The sequence below is a fragment of the Sebastes umbrosus genome, chromosome 10, assembly GCF_015220745.1.
Source record: "Sebastes umbrosus isolate fSebUmb1 chromosome 10, fSebUmb1.pri, whole genome shotgun sequence".
Classification (NCBI taxonomy): Eukaryota; Metazoa; Chordata; class Actinopteri; order Perciformes; family Sebastidae; genus Sebastes; species Sebastes umbrosus.
The window spans coordinates 32,898,207-32,916,885 of record NC_051278.1 but is presented as its reverse complement, the minus strand read 5'-3'; the positions used below and the strand labels follow the sequence as shown (position 1 = coordinate 32,916,885).

Here is an 18,679-nt window from a genome sequence, read left to right as displayed (position 1 = left end):
TTAAGGTGACGCAACTAGAGGCCTTTGTCGCCACTAGTTCTTTGATGCCGGGTTGGTGTGTCTGGGCCTCTAAAGTCAAGACCAACCAGTCCCAGGTCGAGCAACAGTTACAGTAGTTTAGTCAATTTACATGAATAATGAACACTTCAAAATAAACTTTACACCATTTAAATCAAACTTCTCAGGCATGTCCTTGGTGTGTTGTTCTTGTGACTCAGTTATAATAATTTTTCTCTTGTTTGGTGAGTCTAAACATCTAAACGTGATAATCTGAGGTGTCATCTGACCGCTCAACAGGACTGGAGGCGGTCAGGTTGCATCAGATGGCGGGAAAACGTCGAACAAGGATTGTTGCAGTGACTGTTGTGCAGCTTCCTGAAGTGTTGTGCAGAGACTATAACAGTAACCCTGCCGTACCTCTGCTCTCGCTGACTCTCAGGGGTATGCTCTTCTTCTTAAGCCGGAAATAGTGCAGCCTAACATACCAGGCTGCTGCTAGACTGACAATGAGTCAATGTTGAGACCGAAACCTGTGCTCACTGACCCAATTTGCTAACCTGCACAATAGTTGGATACCATGCACAGGAGTACTGGGCGGATGGACACACACAGAGATGAGGTTGATATCCATCCCCTCATCTCAATCTCAGAAAGAAAGGTAATAAATGCATCTCTAAAATATCATTAAAGCTGAAGTAGGCGAGATTGGAGCAAATATGATTAATAAAAGTTATTTTTATAAAACGGTCACTATACCGTGACAGTAGTACATGAAACAGGTAATCTGAAAAAAATCATGTTCCTCTGTGTCCTCCGGTGCTCCTAATGGCATCTGCAAGATTTCACAGACCGGAGGAAAACAAGCAGTAAGAGCTGATCTGAGGTCATCTGTCTATGAGAGCCGGCTGTCAATCACTCGCGAACTCTGACCAAACGGTCAAACTAGGCAGCGCTGATCAAATATGAATCAATATTCTGTTACGTTAATGCCTATTTCTCCCCTCAGATGTTCTCAGAATCATCTTGTAGTGTACTGTTTAGCTGTAAAATGAGAAAGTTTGTGACCATTGTGAAATCTGGTGAAGGAACGCCAAGTTCTGGTCACATGACCGGAGCACAGCCAATAGGAACACTCTCTCTCTGAAGTGACCTGTGATTGGTCAAAGTCTTTTTAAAAGCCTGAAAACAGAGCCATGAGGAGGTGCAGAAGTCTAGTTCTCTCTCAGAACACTTGAATTATAATATGCTGAAGGTTATTATGGGATTTCTGCCGAATGATGCCAAAAATATACTGCCTACTGCCACTGTAATGAGCCTTGTTTGGATGCTTAGAATGTATTTCATATTTAACAGACATGGCGTTGTTGAATGCAAATGCTTCTCCTGATTGGCTGAGCTGACTGCAGGTGGTACCTGGGCTGTTCCTGCAGCTGCTGCCCCTCCTCCTGTTGTTGCTGCGGCTGCTGTCTGCCTGCCTCTGAGTCCTGCTGCTGCTGCAGTTGCATGCGTTGCTGCAGGCTGCGGGCTCTCCTCATGCAGCGCTGCAGCCGGCTGTGACTACTAGCTCCGCCCTCAGCTGCCACCAGCTGCAGTTTGGCTGCAGCCGGATCACATGTCAACAGAAAATACACAACAGAAAGAAAAGAAAAAAACAAAGAGAGGAAAGAATAAATAAGGAAAAGAAAAGAAAAGAAAGATGCAGAAAATAACTTGTTATGATGATTTCATGCAAAAATCTTACAAAAGCATATATACACCTGACAGAAAATTAAATATCAGACTGCTGAAATGATGGTGATGTGACCATGTGTGTGTGTGTTTGATGGGAATGGTAGGCATGAGAAAGATCAATAACTCAGGTTTGGTTCTCAATGATGAAATGGTTAAATCATATTCAGACAAATTAATAAAATTATAACCAAACATGTCAGCCTAAACTAACTCACACCAGGCTGTCAAGTTAAAGGGTCACTCCTGTTTATTGCACCTTGGGTCTTATTTTAGTAGTTTTATTTAGTTATAGTATTTTTATTTCAGTGGTCCAGTACACATTTCAATTCAATAATGGCTAGTAAGTAAGATAAATAATAAGAAAAGTACAATCATTAAATCATGTCCTCCTGTGGGACACTATTTCAACCTCAAATGTCAAGTTTATTTCTAAATATCTATATTTGTATCTATTGTAAAAACACAATGAATGAAATCAGTAATGCCTCTTTGGTCAGGCGGAGGGGTCCGATAGGTGGGGATGGTAGGGGATATTATGACACAAACGTAAGGCCAATTATCTCCTCTACCTCCTCCGAAGAAACTCTCAAGCTCTCAAAAATTGAGGCTGAATATTTTTGCTTTTTAGTTATGTTTTGCCGAGTACACACGTCACGAGAATCCAGCCGATTCTGGGCCCGATTCCACCCTCTTAGCGATAACGGTCGACAAAGTCCTGATTTTTTGATGTTTCTTAAGATTATCTTGACAGACTTTCCTGTGGTGTGAGGTATGTTAAGAGTGTTTTTTACACCCCGGATCTGCTCAGAAGTAATTATTAAACATGTTCAATATTTACGATCCGATATTCCGCAGAGAGAGGGGAAGCCCGAGGACAGCCGAGGACGCAAAAGCTCAAATTGTTTCCCTCCACACACTATAGGAACAAAACTGTTAAACTTATCATTACATGTTGTTATGTGTGGGGTCTCACATTTTACACATCTGTAAGCACTTGAACAATCTTTTGGTGTGGTGTTTAATGTAGTGTAGCCAGATCTTTGCATCAGTAATACCAAGCTGCCTGTGTACTTCATCAGAACTGCCCCCTCCCGGCAATCATCAGCAAAGCCCTGATTTGTTGATGGTTCTTAAGATGATCTTTCCAGATGTTCCTGTCCAAATCGGCTCTGAAGTCCATCCCGGCCGCACCGATTTCAAATCGTAAATATTAAACATGTTCAATTTTTACGATAGGATATCCTGTTGTGTGTGGGGAACAACCGATGACGCAGCCACGCGCGAAAGAACGATAGCCAATTGAGAACAAAGCTGACTGAAGCAGAAGGACAACCATCGCTGTCATTAGCTTATGCATTAGCTCATGCATAAGCTAATGCATGAGCTTATGCATTAGCTCATGCATAAGCTAATGCATGAGCTAATGCATGAGCTAATGCAAAACACCGAGCATAAAGTAGTAGTGAGATGGGGCTCAGAAATGGAGGACCAACTTGTTGATTTGAGGCAACAACATGAGTGTTTATTTAACATGACTTCATCCATCCATGCTTTGTGAATTTTCAGTACAAAGTATTGCAGAAATGAACTAACTAACGTTGCTAATTCTTCCTGCCTGTCGTCTACCACGTTTGTTTCTCGTTTGATGGCGAGAAATTTTACGAGATTTCCGTTTTTTTGTTAGTGTGGACTCATGAAATCAAATCATTGTTCATCACACAGTATGAGAACAAAACTGTTTAATTTAACATGACGTGTCGTTATGTGTAGGGCCTCTCACATTTTCACCATCTGTTAATAAACTGTGAAAAAAAAGTTCGGAAACTTGTGTTTGGTGGATTATTTCTCTGTTGTTACAATGCTAATGGTCATTGTATATTACATGGTTGGAAAGCCTGTTTATTTACCTTCACAATGATGTCCCACTTGTAAGGATCATGCATTTGTAGGATGAGCAGCACAGCTGATTATGTGGGTAGCGCCTTAGAAATATTTGCCAAAATACTCCGTCAATGGTAAACAGTGTATTCTCCTGTTGGTGTTGACTCTTGTTTTGAGTTGTTTGGTGGATTGGATGATTGATCTCTCTATCAGTAACAAGGAACAAACAAGACATATTGTCTATTTTACACTTTATTCATTTAATACACCATCAGGAGACTCAGTAGAGGTGGAAGATCCATACGCAGCCACAACAGCCTGGCACCTCCTCCTCATGCTGGTCACCAACCTGGTCACACGTTGCTGTGGGATGGCGTTCCATTCCTCAACCAGGATTCATTGCAGGTCAGCCAACGTGGAATTGCCAATATGTCTTGTTTGTTCCTTGTTACTGATAGAGAGTTCAATCATCCAATCCACCAAACAACTCAAAACAAGAGTCAGTACCAACAGGAGAATACACTGTTTACCATTGGCAGAGCATTTTGGCAAATTTTTCTTGGGCGCTACCCACATAATCAGCTGTGCTGCTCATCCCACAAATGCATGATCCTTACAAGTTGGACATCATTGTGAAGGTAAATAAACAGGCTTTCCAACCATGTAAAATACAATGGCAATTCCACCAAACACAAGTTTCCGAACTTTTTTTTCCCAGTTTATTTGAAAAACTTAGTTTAGTGTGGGCCAGCCTTTGGAAACTGAAATGTGGGGGGGGGGCTATGTCCCACAATGAAGCAAACATTCCGAAGCAAATTGGTCAGCTGTTCAGGTGGATGTTTGTTTCCGTTTTCCAACTTGTCTGATTGTCTGACTGCTCACTGGATTTCTTGTTAATGATGTCTCCGTGTTCCCAGTTATCAACTCGGTGAGTATAATTTTATTATTACTGATAAAAATGACAAAATAAGAGCCAAGTTGTCATAAACTGGAACCATTTAAAGTGCAGATTGTCAAGTTTCAGGAAAGTGACGCTGCTCTTTTATTTTGAGGAGAGGAGGTTTTAAGATCTTCTGAAGCTCGACTCACCGATCTGCTTCTCCTCTTGAGGTTTTGTTCCCTTCCATTTTAAATATTTGATGCTTTTCTTCAATATGCCTGTTTAATGTCTCGGCACAGTTTGGTATTTCTACGTCTGTTTCTGTGTTTGTGTGTGTGTGTGTGTGTGTGTGTGTGTGTGTGTGTGTGTGTGTGTGTGAGTGATGCAAATATGATTGACTGATCAAACGAATTGAGAAAGAGATGTGGGGATTCTAAATGTTCAGATAAGAAACAAGAAAAAGTGAGTGTGTGGTTAAAGGAGAAAGCAAAGATGGTGTAGTTGAGACTGAACAGTGTGTGTGTGTGTGTGTGTGTGTGTGTGTGTGTGTCGAGCAGTTATCAGCAGGCCACTGTGCTGCCTCTGGTTGCCATTAGCAACGAAGCAGAGGGTTGGTGGGCGGGGGTGCGGTGACCTCATTCACAGTGTGTTTATTTGGTATGAGATACTGAGTGTGTGTGTGTGTGTGTGTGTGTGTGTGTGTGTGTGTGTGTGAAGCGGAGGAGGCAGGGTCGGGGGGTGGGGGGTGGGAGTGGGAGGAGCTTACAGACAGCTTCGTTGACCGCTGACAGCGCAGCGGCGACCTCGCCTGCCTGCTCCAGACGCACTGACTGATCCAGCAGAAGCTCCGCCTCCGACACACACCTCTCAAAGCTGTCACCTTTACCTACAGGACCAACACACACACACACACACACACAAACATATTTAATGATTCTGCAGCTTGATAGGACTGTCAAAATTAGTCAAAAATATGGTTTGAACATTTGTTCTAAAACAATCTAATTGTGTGCATTATGTCCATGACACTGTGTCCTAAGTGGCTGTGAGTGACGCAGCACTGCGCAGCACGCCATTGTGAGCTGAACGTTTGTCAGACGTCCTGTTTCTATTTATTCCTGTCGCTCGCTTTGAAAGCGACACAATGGACAAGGAACGGCTGACAACTGAAGTTGAAATGAGGAGTTATCTATATGATACCATTTCACTACAGAAACCTAAATAAGGTGGCAGCTGACGGGAGAGAGATCGCCAGCAGATCAACTGATAGTTTCCTTCTTGCTGTAGGCTATACTGTAAGTCATTTCTAGTAAATATCACAATTTTAAAAGCATGTTTTCTGTTTTAAAAAGAACAAACGTCGGAGGATAGCGAGTACTACTCCCCCATCTTTTAAGTAGTTCCATCTCCGGTCTGATTTGGAGCTCACAGCTGATAGGTACGAGGTTTGTTTACATGATATGACACAACGCTTACTCTTAGGTCACGGTTTCACTCTCTCTGTGGCCGAGTTCTCTGCCATCATTACAGCTGCTGTTGAATTATTCCTCATTCAGTTTGACCTAAAGTTACATTTCATTTGCAGTTAATGAAAGTGACGTTGTGTGACTCCCGTCAGGTGGTGCATTCAGTGTGCGCGAGGTAGACTGCTGCGGTAGTGCTACGGGGCTTTTTTCACAGTCGAATATTCATTTTCATATTTGAATGTTAATTCAAATTAATTTTCAATTAAAAAAATAGATTTGAATTTAGAATATTCGCTGACAGCCCTGCAGCTTGGTGAAGAGAAATGGGTCCAATTCCTGCTCAAAGTGTAAATACAGTTCAGTGTTAAAGGTCCCATATTGTAAAAAAAAAATATATTTTCATGTCTTTTATATTATAAAGCAGGTTTAAGTGCTATAAAAATACTGTTAAACTAACAAAACGATGTCACAAATATACAATATTTAGACCATTACACAGTTTTAAACATTAACATTGTAAATGTGTCCCAGTTTATTTCCTGTTGCAGTGTATGTAAATAACATCAACTGACAGGAAATAAACATGGACCCAAGCTGTTGCCTAGCAACACAATTCCGTTGAAATGTACTAAAACGGAGCGTTTCAGACAGAGGGTGAATACAGGTATATTCAGGCAGACAGTATGAGGAAAATAATGTGTTTTTTGAACATTACAGCATGTAAACATGTTCTAGTAGAAACACAAAATACAAGTATGAACCTGAAAATGAGCATGATATGGGACCTTTAAAGGCCGAGTGAGCTGTGAAGGAAACATGCACACACATGAACCTTTACATTTTTTATATGGAAAAATGATTCTGACGAACTGGTCCCAGACTGACATCAGAAGAACAAGGGTCATTATCGACTGAGAGCAGCACATCAGTAAAGGTAATACTATAACTACTATAACTACTATTACAACTAGTACAACTACTACTACTATTACAACTGAAAAACCTCCAAAACAACAAACGCCATAGTACAGATATAAAGTGAAAAGCAGCCAGCAGAGCGCACACTCACAGTAACAAACACACACAGACACAGACACACACAGACACAGAGACACACACACAGACAGACACACACGCACGCACGCACGCACGCACACACACACACACACACACACACACACACACACACACACACACACACACACACACACACGTAGGCTTTATTACTGCGTGGGTCATTCTGTCTTTTGTGCGTTGAACCCTTTCAGCTGCTCAACGAGGAACATTCCTGTTGTCCAACACAGGCAGGCATGCACGCACGCACGCACGCACGCACGCACGCAATCACGCACGCACGCCAGTTGGATCAGTGATGGACTGAATCTCTGTTGATTTATTGATTTAAATTCTTCTGATATTCAGGAAAGTCCTGTTGACTTTACTTCTGCTATTATTCTACTTTCATTGAACCCAAAGCAACCACATGTTCCATGATGCATTGTTAATACATAGATATTGAAAGTATTATGCGTGTGTGTGTGTGTGTGTCTGTGTGTGTTCATGTACCCTGAATCTGCAGCTGGTCCAGGTCCAGGTACTTGCTGGGTCGAGGGTTGAAGCCCAGGGCCGCCTCCCTCTCTTTCTCTTGCCGGCGCTGTTGTTCTTCCTCCCTCGCTCTCCTCTGCACCTCCTCCTGTAGCTCGTCCAGCTCGCTGCGACCGGCAGGGGGCGCTGTTCAACACACATAAACAGATATAAAGTCATCGCCGTGAACTGCGGCAACAGGATGGCCCGTACGGAGAGTTGTCAGTGTCCACGCATGAGACATTCAGATCAACTGGACCCAAGATTTGTCAGCTGATTCCAGTTTGAGTGGTTGAACAAGATCTGTCTCTCAAGATGAAAATTAGATGGAACAACGTTGCGTGCTTCCTCTACCCAAATTAAAATGACGTAAAAAAACAAAACACCTTCTGCGAGTGATTTATTGGTAACAGTACTGAGATTGGCCGATGGGACATCAATGCTGACTTACAGTGCTGCATCGAACTCTCTTATGAAGAGAATACATTGTCAACTACAATGACTTGAGAAGTTAATAGGGGCAAACTTTGCACTGCACATGCCGCTGTCTGTGTCCTTAGTTCAGTTTGCATTACTAGCTGTTGAAACATGGTAAAAGCAACAGGGTTCTACATCAAGTACAGGTGTGTAAAGCTCCATTCAAGCAGGTGCAATATTTTCAAACAAGTTTGCAGGTCGGCAAAAGGCAAAGTGAAAGCTAGATGTGGCGCAACTGCATAGAAAGCAGGGCAGTCAATCGATTCAAATATTTAATCGTGATTAATCTTATCAACATGGGAGTGGGCAAATATGCTGCCTTATGCAAATGTATGTATATATTCAGCACTGAAAATCAATTAACAACAAAAACAATGATAGATATTGTCCAGAAACCCTCACAGGTACTGCATTTAGCATAAAACAATATGCTCCAATCATAACATATCAAACTGCAGCCCAACTGGCAACAACAGCTGTCAGTGTGTCAGTGTGCTGACTTGACTATGACTTGCCCCAAACTGCATGTGATTATCATAAAGTGGACATGTCTGTAAAGGGGAGACTCATGGGTACCCATAGAACCCATTTACATTCACTGATCTGGAGGTCAGAGGTCAAGGGACCCCTTTGAAAATGGACATGACAGTTTTTCCTTCTTGACAAGCTAGTATGACATGGTTGGTACCAATCGACTTGGGTTTACTAGTTTCATATGATGCCAGTATCATCTCTCTAGCTTTTAAACTGAGCCCGCTGCATTAATGCATTGAAGAAATTTGTGGGGTTAAAATGAATAAGCATTACCGCGTTATCTCGTTATTATCTCGTTATTATCTCGTTAACTTTGACAGCCCTAAGAATAGAAAGATGCGCAAAGACACATGAAGTGAGCTGAAGATGTGTCGTACCGAGGCTCCCCCTGCTGGAAGAGCTGAGCTCCTGCAGCAAAGCTCCACTGCTCTTCGACCTGATGTTCCTCCACGACGGTCCTGAGGAAGAGGAGGAGGAAGGCTTATTCACGACACACTCCCTGAAGACGAGGGAGACACACAGAGAGAAAGAGAGAGAGTAATGTATTAGCACAGTGACGTCCAGTAATATTTGTCTTGAATATTCAGCCATGTGGCTACAGTCACAGTTCACCTTCAGCTTGATTTCCTGGGCTGAAACACAGCTGCTTCTGATCAATCTCTATTTTAATTGAATTGGGTATCAGCGCTGTATAGACGGCCCATTTTCACTTCTTTTTTTTTATTGTTGTTCTTTCTTTTGTAAATCCATCCAAATCTTATTACTAAACAAAGTATTTTCGGATTATCCTCCCGTGAAGGCATTAGTTGTGCGCAAACATGCTGCACAGGAATCTTTTTCCGTTTTTTGTCGTTTTATTTAATTCTGTCAAAGTCTTTTAGCAATGATTTGCTTTCATTTTTCGGGCACTACGCTCTCCTGAAAGGGACTGTTTGTAAGAATCAGAAATTGCTTGTTAACACCTGTGGCAGTTAAGTACACGAAAGTCAGCGCCCTGCTGCTCGCGCTCGCAGTTGTGCTCGCTCTACATAGACATGAATGAGCATTGATCAACACAGTGAGCCTCCCGACCGCGGCCGGAGGGAACAGGGGAGACACCGGAGTTTTGGTCGGAGACGATAACGTTTCTCTCTGTGGAGCCCCGTCACTTCACAAGACACGGGAAACCTCTGTTGGTCTGGAGGAGCTGCAGCAGTTATTTCTGCACAAACGTCCACTGTACATTCACTAGATATTCTCAGAGCTAAACTAACTGTTCTGCAGTGTGGAGTGTGCACGCATGCACGTGAGAGTGGAGTGAGAGAGTGAGAACAAGTGCGGTGTGTGAGTGAAGGCAGGCAGAGGAGCAGAGGAGCAGAGTACAGCAGAGACTCCGGCCCTGGAGACCAAAGCTACGGTTGGCTTGCTACTGATTCGTACAGAAACTGGCGAACATGAACATGATGTCAGACTAATTAATGACTGATGATACTCAGTTTTATTATCAGGCTAATTCTCTGGCCCTGTGTGCAGCTGTGTTTAGTAGAAAAATAAAGTGAATATATTATTGAAATAATAAATACTGAATACTAAAGAAGGATGTACATCAGGGGACAGACAGCCCTGGATCAGGACCTTCTGCGAGCTCACCTCTCCCCCAGGTTCAGATCCAGGCTGACTGGACTGCTGCTGTTCCTCTCGCTACTCTCGTATCCGCTCTCCATCCTCTGGATCAGCCTTGGAGGAGGAGGTGGAGGAGGAGGGGGCAGCTCTGCACGTCCTCCACTTCCCCTTCCCCTTCCACTTCCACTTCCAGGTCCATCTCCATCTCCTCTGTGGCTGCTGGAGGTGGTTGGGAGAGTCCACGAGGAGCCCGCCCTGACAGTCCTCACCTCCTCCTGGGCCGGGAAGGAAGCGTCTGCTCCCTCCGAGGCCGGAGCTCCACAGTCGTCGGGCAGGGAGGCTCCGAGCGGGCTGTATCCCGCCTGCCTTCGCCTCTCGCGGCCAAAGATGCTGTCGATGTTGAGCGCCTCCCTGCGGGGCCTCCATGCTGGCCGGTACCTCCCTGACCCTGCTCCGCCCGAGCAGCTGGACTTGGACTCGCTGCTCGTGCTTTTGGCCTCCCAGTCATGGGGTTTACTGGAGGAGGAGCAGGGAGCGATAGTGGTGGCAGGGTAGTGGTGGTTGTTGGTGGAGGAGGTGATTTCAGAGGAGATTACGGCAGCCGGTAAAGAAGAGGAGGAAGAGGAGGAGAGGGGTCGGCTGTGGATGATGTTGCTCATGGTCTCCTTGAAGTCTCGGAGGCGACTGGTTGAGGATGAGAAGGAGGAGGAAGGTTTGGGGAGATGACGAGGAACCTGCTGCTCCTTTAACGTCTCTCCTGGGTGGAGGAAAGATGAGAGGGGAGAGAGGGAGGGAAGAGAGTAAACAGGAGGGAGGAGAAAGAGGAAAGAGGGGAGAAAAAAAGGAGCAGACAGGAGAGTGGGGTGAGAAAAGGAAGGAAATGAGGATAAGAAAGGGAAAGAAGCAAGGAGGAAAAAGAAGAACAAAAGAAAGAACAGAAAAGAGGAGAAAAGGTGGAGGACATAGAATTTGAGAACGTAAGAAAAGTAAAACACCCCAAAAAATAAAGACATGGGGAAAGTAAGATTACATTAGAGTAACGGCAGAAATGAATGAAGGAAGAGAGAACGAATGATTTAATATGAGTGACAACTGAAAGTTGATAACAGCAACACAAGTTCTCCTCCTGCAGTTACAAAACTGTTTATATTTCATATCTTTCTTTTCCCACAAAGAAGCATTTCACACCCAAATTTTGGTATGAAGGAATATCCCAATATTTGATTACAGCTAAAAGCCTAAAACTTTCCTCACAGTTAATGTTTGAAAAGAACGTCTTTAAAATGGTGCAGAAACGCGTTAACGCAACTTGCGATTTTTATGTTGTACCTCAGTTTTAAAGCTAGAGTGAAGACACTGGCATCATATGAAACTAGAAAAACCTGATGGATCCATCGGTACCAACCATGTCTTACTAGCTTGTCCAAACGCTCCAAACTTGCACTTAAATTTTTGGCGAGGAAAAACTGACATGGACATTTTCAAAGGGGTCCCTTGACCTCTGATCTCCAGATCAGTGAATGTAAATGTGTTCTATGGGTACCCACGAGTCTCCCCTTTACAGACATGCCCACTTTATGATAATCACATGCAGTTTGGGGCAAGTCATAGTCAAGTCAGCACACTGACACACTGACAGCTGTTGTTGCCTGTTGGGCTGCAGTTTGCCATGTTATGATTGGAGCATAATGTTTTATGCTAAATGCAGTACCTGTGAGGGTTTCTGGACAAAACCTGTCATTGTTTTGTGTTGTTGATTGATTTCCAATAACAAATATAAACATACATTTGCATAAAGCAGCATATTTGCCCACTCCCATGTTGATAAGAGTATTAAATACTTGACAAATCTCCCTAATAATTAACCATGGACAATCATGCAATTAATCGAGATTAAATATTTTCATCGATTGACAGCCTTAGTTTAAACTTTCCATACCTTAAATTTAATAAATTTTGTTGTCACTGGTATTAATCTAATTTCCAGTTCAGTTTACTGTTTAAATGTACTTTTATATATTTACAGTTAGTGTTACAGTTTAACAAGTTTCTTTTTTGAAAGAATGGCCACTTGCCACATATCTTGGTCACAGCTACTAATATATCCAAATTCAAGGGATCTTTACCAAAACTGTTTAGGTTAAAGATGAATATAAGCAGATATACATTATATCCTTTTCAGGTTTTTTTAAATACTCAAAAACCAACATAAAAAATCCAATGTTGGTCGACTTTTATTCAACATGTCACATGATTAATAGTCTGCATGCCCAGTAGTTTCCTCTCTGCCCTATGATTGGCCCCTGCGCCCCTAAATTCTCCAGTCCCTTATTGGCACGAACACCCCCGCCTACCCTCGCTGTGGTAACCAGCCGACGAGGCTTCGTTGTCAGGTTTAGACCGCCGGTGGCGGCTAGAGCTCCGCCTCCTATCCCCGGCCCCGCCTCCTTTCCTCAGAGACTGGTGCTGCTCACTGTCCGTCACGTGGCCTTAGCAACAAGAAGCATGGCAACGGATGTTTACAGCATGGTCACCACATCATGCAACACAATGGCAGAAGTAAAGACGAATGGCAGGACGTGATTGGCTGCACAACGGGGTCATACAGCGAAATACAAACAATACAAACAAACTTTGCAATTGCTCTGCTCATAAAAAAAGACAAACACATTTAAATGTAAATTAATGAATTCAAATGAATGGTGTGTTGTCACAGAGGTGACTGATCAACCCTGCTGTGATTGGCTAACATGAGCAAAACCTGCTGTGATTGGTTAACAACAAGTAGGACAACAGCTAATGGTCTTTGGCTGCTTTCATTCACATCAAACAACATTATGAAGCTGTTTACGTCACACTGAGAAAAGAACTTTATACATTTTTGGGGAAAAATGTATAACGTATAGCAGATGTATAATATGTGTTGTGGCTACCTGTATTATCAGCCTGGATATTTAGGGCCTTTTAGTCTTCTCCAGCCTGGGATCTGAACCTCAGCCCAGCGTCTACATCTAGTCTGGACATATCTAACGTTATACCAAGGTGTTGGCAACACTTCATTGGAGGCATTACTTCACCTCACTACTATTTCATTTCTAGCCTTCTACAACGTTTTTAGCCCCTCCAGCTACCCACCTACTGTATCCAGGCTGCAGAGTGAGGTGTGCACGGCTCCGTCGGGGCGCTCGATGCAGATGACGGTTCCCTGGGAGTCAGAGGAGTAGTGACTGGCCAGGGACTCATGGTGTGAGTGGGAGGGCTGTCGGTACGAGTAGCTCTCCGTCGACGAATCGGTGCGAGTGTCGCTGGAGATGGACTGCTCGCGGCCTGGCCGAGCGGGTGGAGGGGGGTGGGATTAGTACACAAGTCGGGGCGTCAGTGGTGATGTGCTCACATACACGCACACACAAATATACATCATATCAGAAATGCCTGAACATCACTGCTGCTACGAGTACTACTGCCACAACTACTTCTCTAACTGTTAGCTGTCTTTGAGTTACCTCAGTCTTGTCTGTCATAGTACTACTACGACTACAACAAGTACTACCGTTTCTGGTTTAGTTACCTGAATGTTTGCTGTTGTGCTACTACTACGACTCCTAGCTGTGTTGTAGTTACCCGAGTCTTCGCTGTCGTAACAGGCCTTGTTGAGGTGGTGGAGGTCGAAGCGCGAGGGCAGGTCCTGGACCGACACCGGCGTCCCCCGCGGGTCGGCGTACAGCAGCAGCAGAGGCTGATAGTGGCCCTTGATGCAGCGAGAAACCACGTCCTTCCACTTGGGACCAATCTGCAAGAGAGCGACAAAAAAATAAAGCAGTTGATGACTTCAAAAGCTGATGAAAATGCTACAAAACCCCCGACTGAGATCTACAAACTTCTGGTGTAGTGGACAAAAACAAAGAAAAGACAAAGAAATAAATAAGCTGTACTTTAACTTATTTGGTTTCTTCATAGTTCCATACTTTTTCCTTTCATAATTTTCTCTTTCAGAAAACTGAAAAAAAAGTATCCTTATACATTTGAATCACACCGAACTGTGACTCCTACACAAGACTTCTGTGTACCATTACACCCCGTTTACTTCATCAAACATTTCATATCCCTTGCTGCTCAGCTCATTTTCAGGTTTATGCTAAAAGTTGTCAACATCAAGGATCACTAAACATTGTCTGCCTCCTCAGACAACTAAAGAGTGATTTACGATCTCAAATCAATCTGTGATTTTTAGGTATTTTTATTTTAACTTTTTGTTACAAATGTTGAAGGCTGAACCTGATAGATAATAGATTCTAATAGATTCAGTAAGGGATTTGAAGTACCCAAAAAAGGTATGTAAACGTAGGTAGAGTCAAACAATACCAGCCTTACTGATGTCACATATTTAGAAATAGTATTAGTATCGGCGGAAATAGTGAAAAGTAACTAGAGAATTTACCAGCCGCAGTAAAGACGTCCCGATTGCCTCAAAAACACCACTCAGCAGGTAAAACAGTGATGGCAGCTGAAATTTTGGAGGCGCTTTTCGTCAGGCTGTTGGAAAAGAAAACGTTGTCTTCCTGCTTTCTGTCAGTTGGTCTCATTTGTGCGACACAAATCCTCCCGCTTGTTATTTCAACCTTTCCTCCATTTTCAACCCTCAAAAAAAGTCCATGTTCGCCTCTAGATCTGCTCAGATCCAACAGGACGTCCCCAAATCCAAAAACGCAGAGCTGTCCGTCAACCGTGTACCGCTCAGAGTGTGTGTGTGTGTGTGTGTGTGTGTGTGTGTGTGTGTGTGTGTGTGTGTGTGTATGTATATGTGTGAACAAATGTGTGTGTTTGGGCAAGAGAAAGAAAGAGATGTGTGGGCAAAAGTGTCAGCTGTGTGTGTGTGTGTGTGTGTGTGTGTGTGTGTTCTGACCACACCCTCGGTGCTGTCCAGCTGGACTGACCAACAATAGAGGGATATCCTTGTTTTCACAACCAGCAGAGAGAGAGAGAGACATAGGGGGAGTGAGGGAATGTGATATCTCATTCCACCAATGTTATCAGAGTACAGCAATAATAGAAAAGAGAGTAAAGTAAAAGTAAAAGAGGAGAAGGACGTAAAGAAGGGAGGTACAGACGTAGGCAAAGTTGTTGGTAACGTTCCGTTAAAGAGAGAAAAACCCACAATGGTCACTGAAATAACTTGAAACTGACAAAAGTAATAATAAATAAAAATTCACTGAAAATTAACTAATGAAAATCAGATATTGTTTTTGAATTATGGTTCAGCAGAATCATTTAAAAAAACAAACTAATGAAACTGGCCTAGACAAAAATGATGGTAACATTAACTTAATATTTTGTTGCACAACCTTTTGAGGCAATCACTGCAATCAAGTGATTTCTGTAACTCTCAATGAGACTTCTGCACCTGTCGACAGGTATGTTGGCCCACTCCTCGTGAGCAAACTGCTCCAGCTGTCTCAGGTTTGAAGGGTGCCTTCTCCAGACTGCATGTTTCAGCTCCTTCCACAGATGTTCAATAGGATTTAGATCCGGGCTCAAGAAGGCCACTTCAGAATAGTCCAATGTTTTGTTCTTAGCCATTCTTGGGTGTTTTTAGCTGTGTTTTGGGTCATTATCCTGTTTGAGGACCCATGACCTGCAACTGAGACCAAGCTTTCTGAAACTGGGCAGCACATTTCGCTCCAGAATGCCTTGATAGTCTTGAGATTTCATTGCACCCTGCACAGATTCAAGACACCCTGTGCCAGATGCAACAAAGCAGCCCCATAACATAACCGAGCCTCCTCCATGTTTCACATTAGGTACAGTGTTCTTTTCTTTGGATGCTTCATCTCTTCGTCTGTGAACATAGAGCTGATGTGACTTGCCAAAAAGCTCCAGTTTTGTCTCATCTGTCCAAAGGACATTCTCCCAGAAGCTTTGTGGCTTGTCAATATGCATTTTGGAAAATTCCAGTTTCGCTTTTTTATGATTTGGTGTCCTCCTCGGTTGTCTTCCATTAAGTCCACTTTGGCTCAAACAGTGACGGATGGTGCGATCTGACACTGATGTACCTTGACCTTGGAGTTCACCTCTAATCTCTTTGGAAGTTGTTCTAGGCTCTTTGGTTACCATTCGTATTATCCGTCTCTTCAATATGTCATCAATTTTCCTCTTGCGGCCACGTCCAGGGAGGTTGGCTACAGTCCCATGGACCTTAAACTTCTGAATAATATGTGCAGCTGTAGTCACAGGAACGTCAAGCTGCTTGGAGATGGTCTTATAGCCTTTACCTTTAACATGAAGGTCTATAATGTTCTTTCTGATCTCCTGAGACAACTCTCTCCTTAGCTTTCTGTGGTCCATGTTCAGTGTGGTACAAACCATGATACCAAACAGCACAGTGACTACTTTTCACCCTTTAAATAGGCAGACTGACTGATTACAAGTTTGAAGACACCTGTGATGCTAATTACAGGACACACCTTAGTTTAATATGTCCCTATGGTCACATTATTTTACATCTTTTCTAGGGGTACCATCATTTTTGTCTAGGCCAGTTTCATCAGTTTGTTTTTTAAAATGATTCTGTTGAACCATAATTCAAAAACAATATCTGATTTTCATTAGTTAATTTTCAGTAAATTTTTATTTATTATTACTTTTGTCAGTTTCAAGTTATTTCAGTGACCATTGTGGGTTTTTCTCTCTTTAACGGAACGTTACCAACAACTTTGCCTACGTCTGTAAGAGAGAGGTGTGAGGATGGACAGAAAGAGACTACAACATGAGGTCATTTCCTTTCCTTAAACTGACACACACACACGTGTGCTTCTATACTTGCGAGGACCCTGGTTGATAAAACCCCCCAGTGGTGGAAGAAGTACTTACATGTTTTACAAAAGTAAAAGCAGTAATACCACAGTGTAGAAATCATAGACATAGAATAGGAGTAGAACAGACATTGAAGTGTTTTCTGTGGTTATTTCACTAGTGAAAAAGAAAATGACATTTGTTTTTATTTGCTGGTGACATCACATGTCAGTAGGGCCACAATGAGGTTGCAGCTCACCGGGAAGAGAGCGGACATAGCTCCAGAGAGGGATGGCTGGCTAGTTAGCGGTGCAGCGGTGAGTGAGGTGGAGGGACCGTGAGACCCAGCGGCCACCGGCCCGCTGCGTGGCTCGTTTTCTGTAACCAGTGTACCATTAAAGCATGGCAGAATTAGCAAGCTAGCTACCAAGCCAGCTGTCTGCTAGTTAGCTAGCGAACTTGCTAATTCCACCATGCTTTAATGCTACACTGGTTACAGAAAATGAGCCGAACAAAGTTGTCACTCATCTGGCGATAGCGATGTGCTTTCCTATGCGGTGACAAGAGGGTGTAGATGAAGCAGTGCTCGAAGTGGGCCGGTACTCACCGGTACGCCATACCGGCAGATCTACATTTTACTCTTTGGAAGGTGGTCTGTCCATTCCTGAAAGACTGCCATGTGATGGGTTAGAAATACGGTAACCAGACGTCCCGGTTTGTCCGGGACTGTACCAGTTTCAGGCTGACGTGTCCCGAGTCCCGACACATACTGTATCTGTCAAACACTCAAATGTCCCAGTTTTCAATAGTCACTAACAAATTGTCCCGGTTTTCACTACAATTAAAACAACACTATTATACTTACATAGACATTTATCATGTTCCACTCAATAATTAATTTGTGCGCATGAGATAAGCGAGCCAGCACAGCGCACCGCCGTCAAGCCACATTTACGCACGGACGCAACAGATATCTGATGGTTACATTTAGTGCAGTTTTGATCCACAGAACCCTCCGTGCTTATGTGCACATCAAACGTGTCGTTTTGATTAATTCCACTCAGTTCCTTCTGCACATCAACAGATATTTAGCTCCTCTTATAACTCCCTCAGGACCATCCGTTCCTGTCATTCTTTCACCCGGTGTCTCCATCCTGGCCAAACTGTCTGAGCTCCACATTTTAATTATAATAGCCTGAGGCTGTGGCAAGCAACGTGTTGTGATAGAGATTGTTCGGGTTCAAAACTAAAGTTGAAAAATAATGTATGTAGTCCCAGACAACAATTTCCTCTGAGGAAAACTCTCTACATGACTCCCTATAATAATGCCTTCTGTCTGATTTCACTCTTTGCTCAAATGCGCCACAGGTGCACCACGTTAGCCACCCTGATGAAAACGGCTATGGTGCGTGCATATTAGTGCGTGCACATGTGGGCGCATGAACGCACATGCGTGAATGTGCGGTACATTTAAGGGTCCCGGTTTGGGGGTTTGAAAATATGGTCAACCTAGTTAGAAATAGCTTAGTTTCTGCGATGTAATTGCTTGGTGGTAAATTGTTGTAGTTAATGAGTTGACAGTGAGTTTCTAAAGGCATTTATACCTTTATTAGTGAGTCAACAGTAGATAAATAACAGGAAATGAGTGGAGAGTAATGGGCAATGACATGCACCAACTTTCCCCAGCAGGACTTTAACATTGCAGTTCACGGTTGACATCTTAAACCCCTTCAGC

The 18,679-nt window shown here is 43.3% G+C and overlaps 1 protein-coding gene across 1 annotated transcript in view; it reads right to left on the bottom strand.

Annotated features, from left to right (window-relative positions):
• Positions 1-18,679, bottom strand: part of usp54a (ubiquitin specific peptidase 54a) — a 77,054-nt gene that overhangs the window by 14,845 nt on the left and 43,530 nt on the right. The window contains 8 exon segments of the mRNA XM_037781653.1: positions 1,414-1,597; positions 5,259-5,378; positions 7,525-7,689; positions 8,931-9,052; positions 10,183-10,912; positions 12,510-12,644; positions 13,291-13,482; positions 13,777-13,945. Of these exon segments, the coding sequence (XP_037637581.1) occupies positions 1,414-1,597; positions 5,259-5,378; positions 7,525-7,689; positions 8,931-9,052; positions 10,183-10,912; positions 12,510-12,644; positions 13,291-13,482; positions 13,777-13,945 (1,817 nt within the window).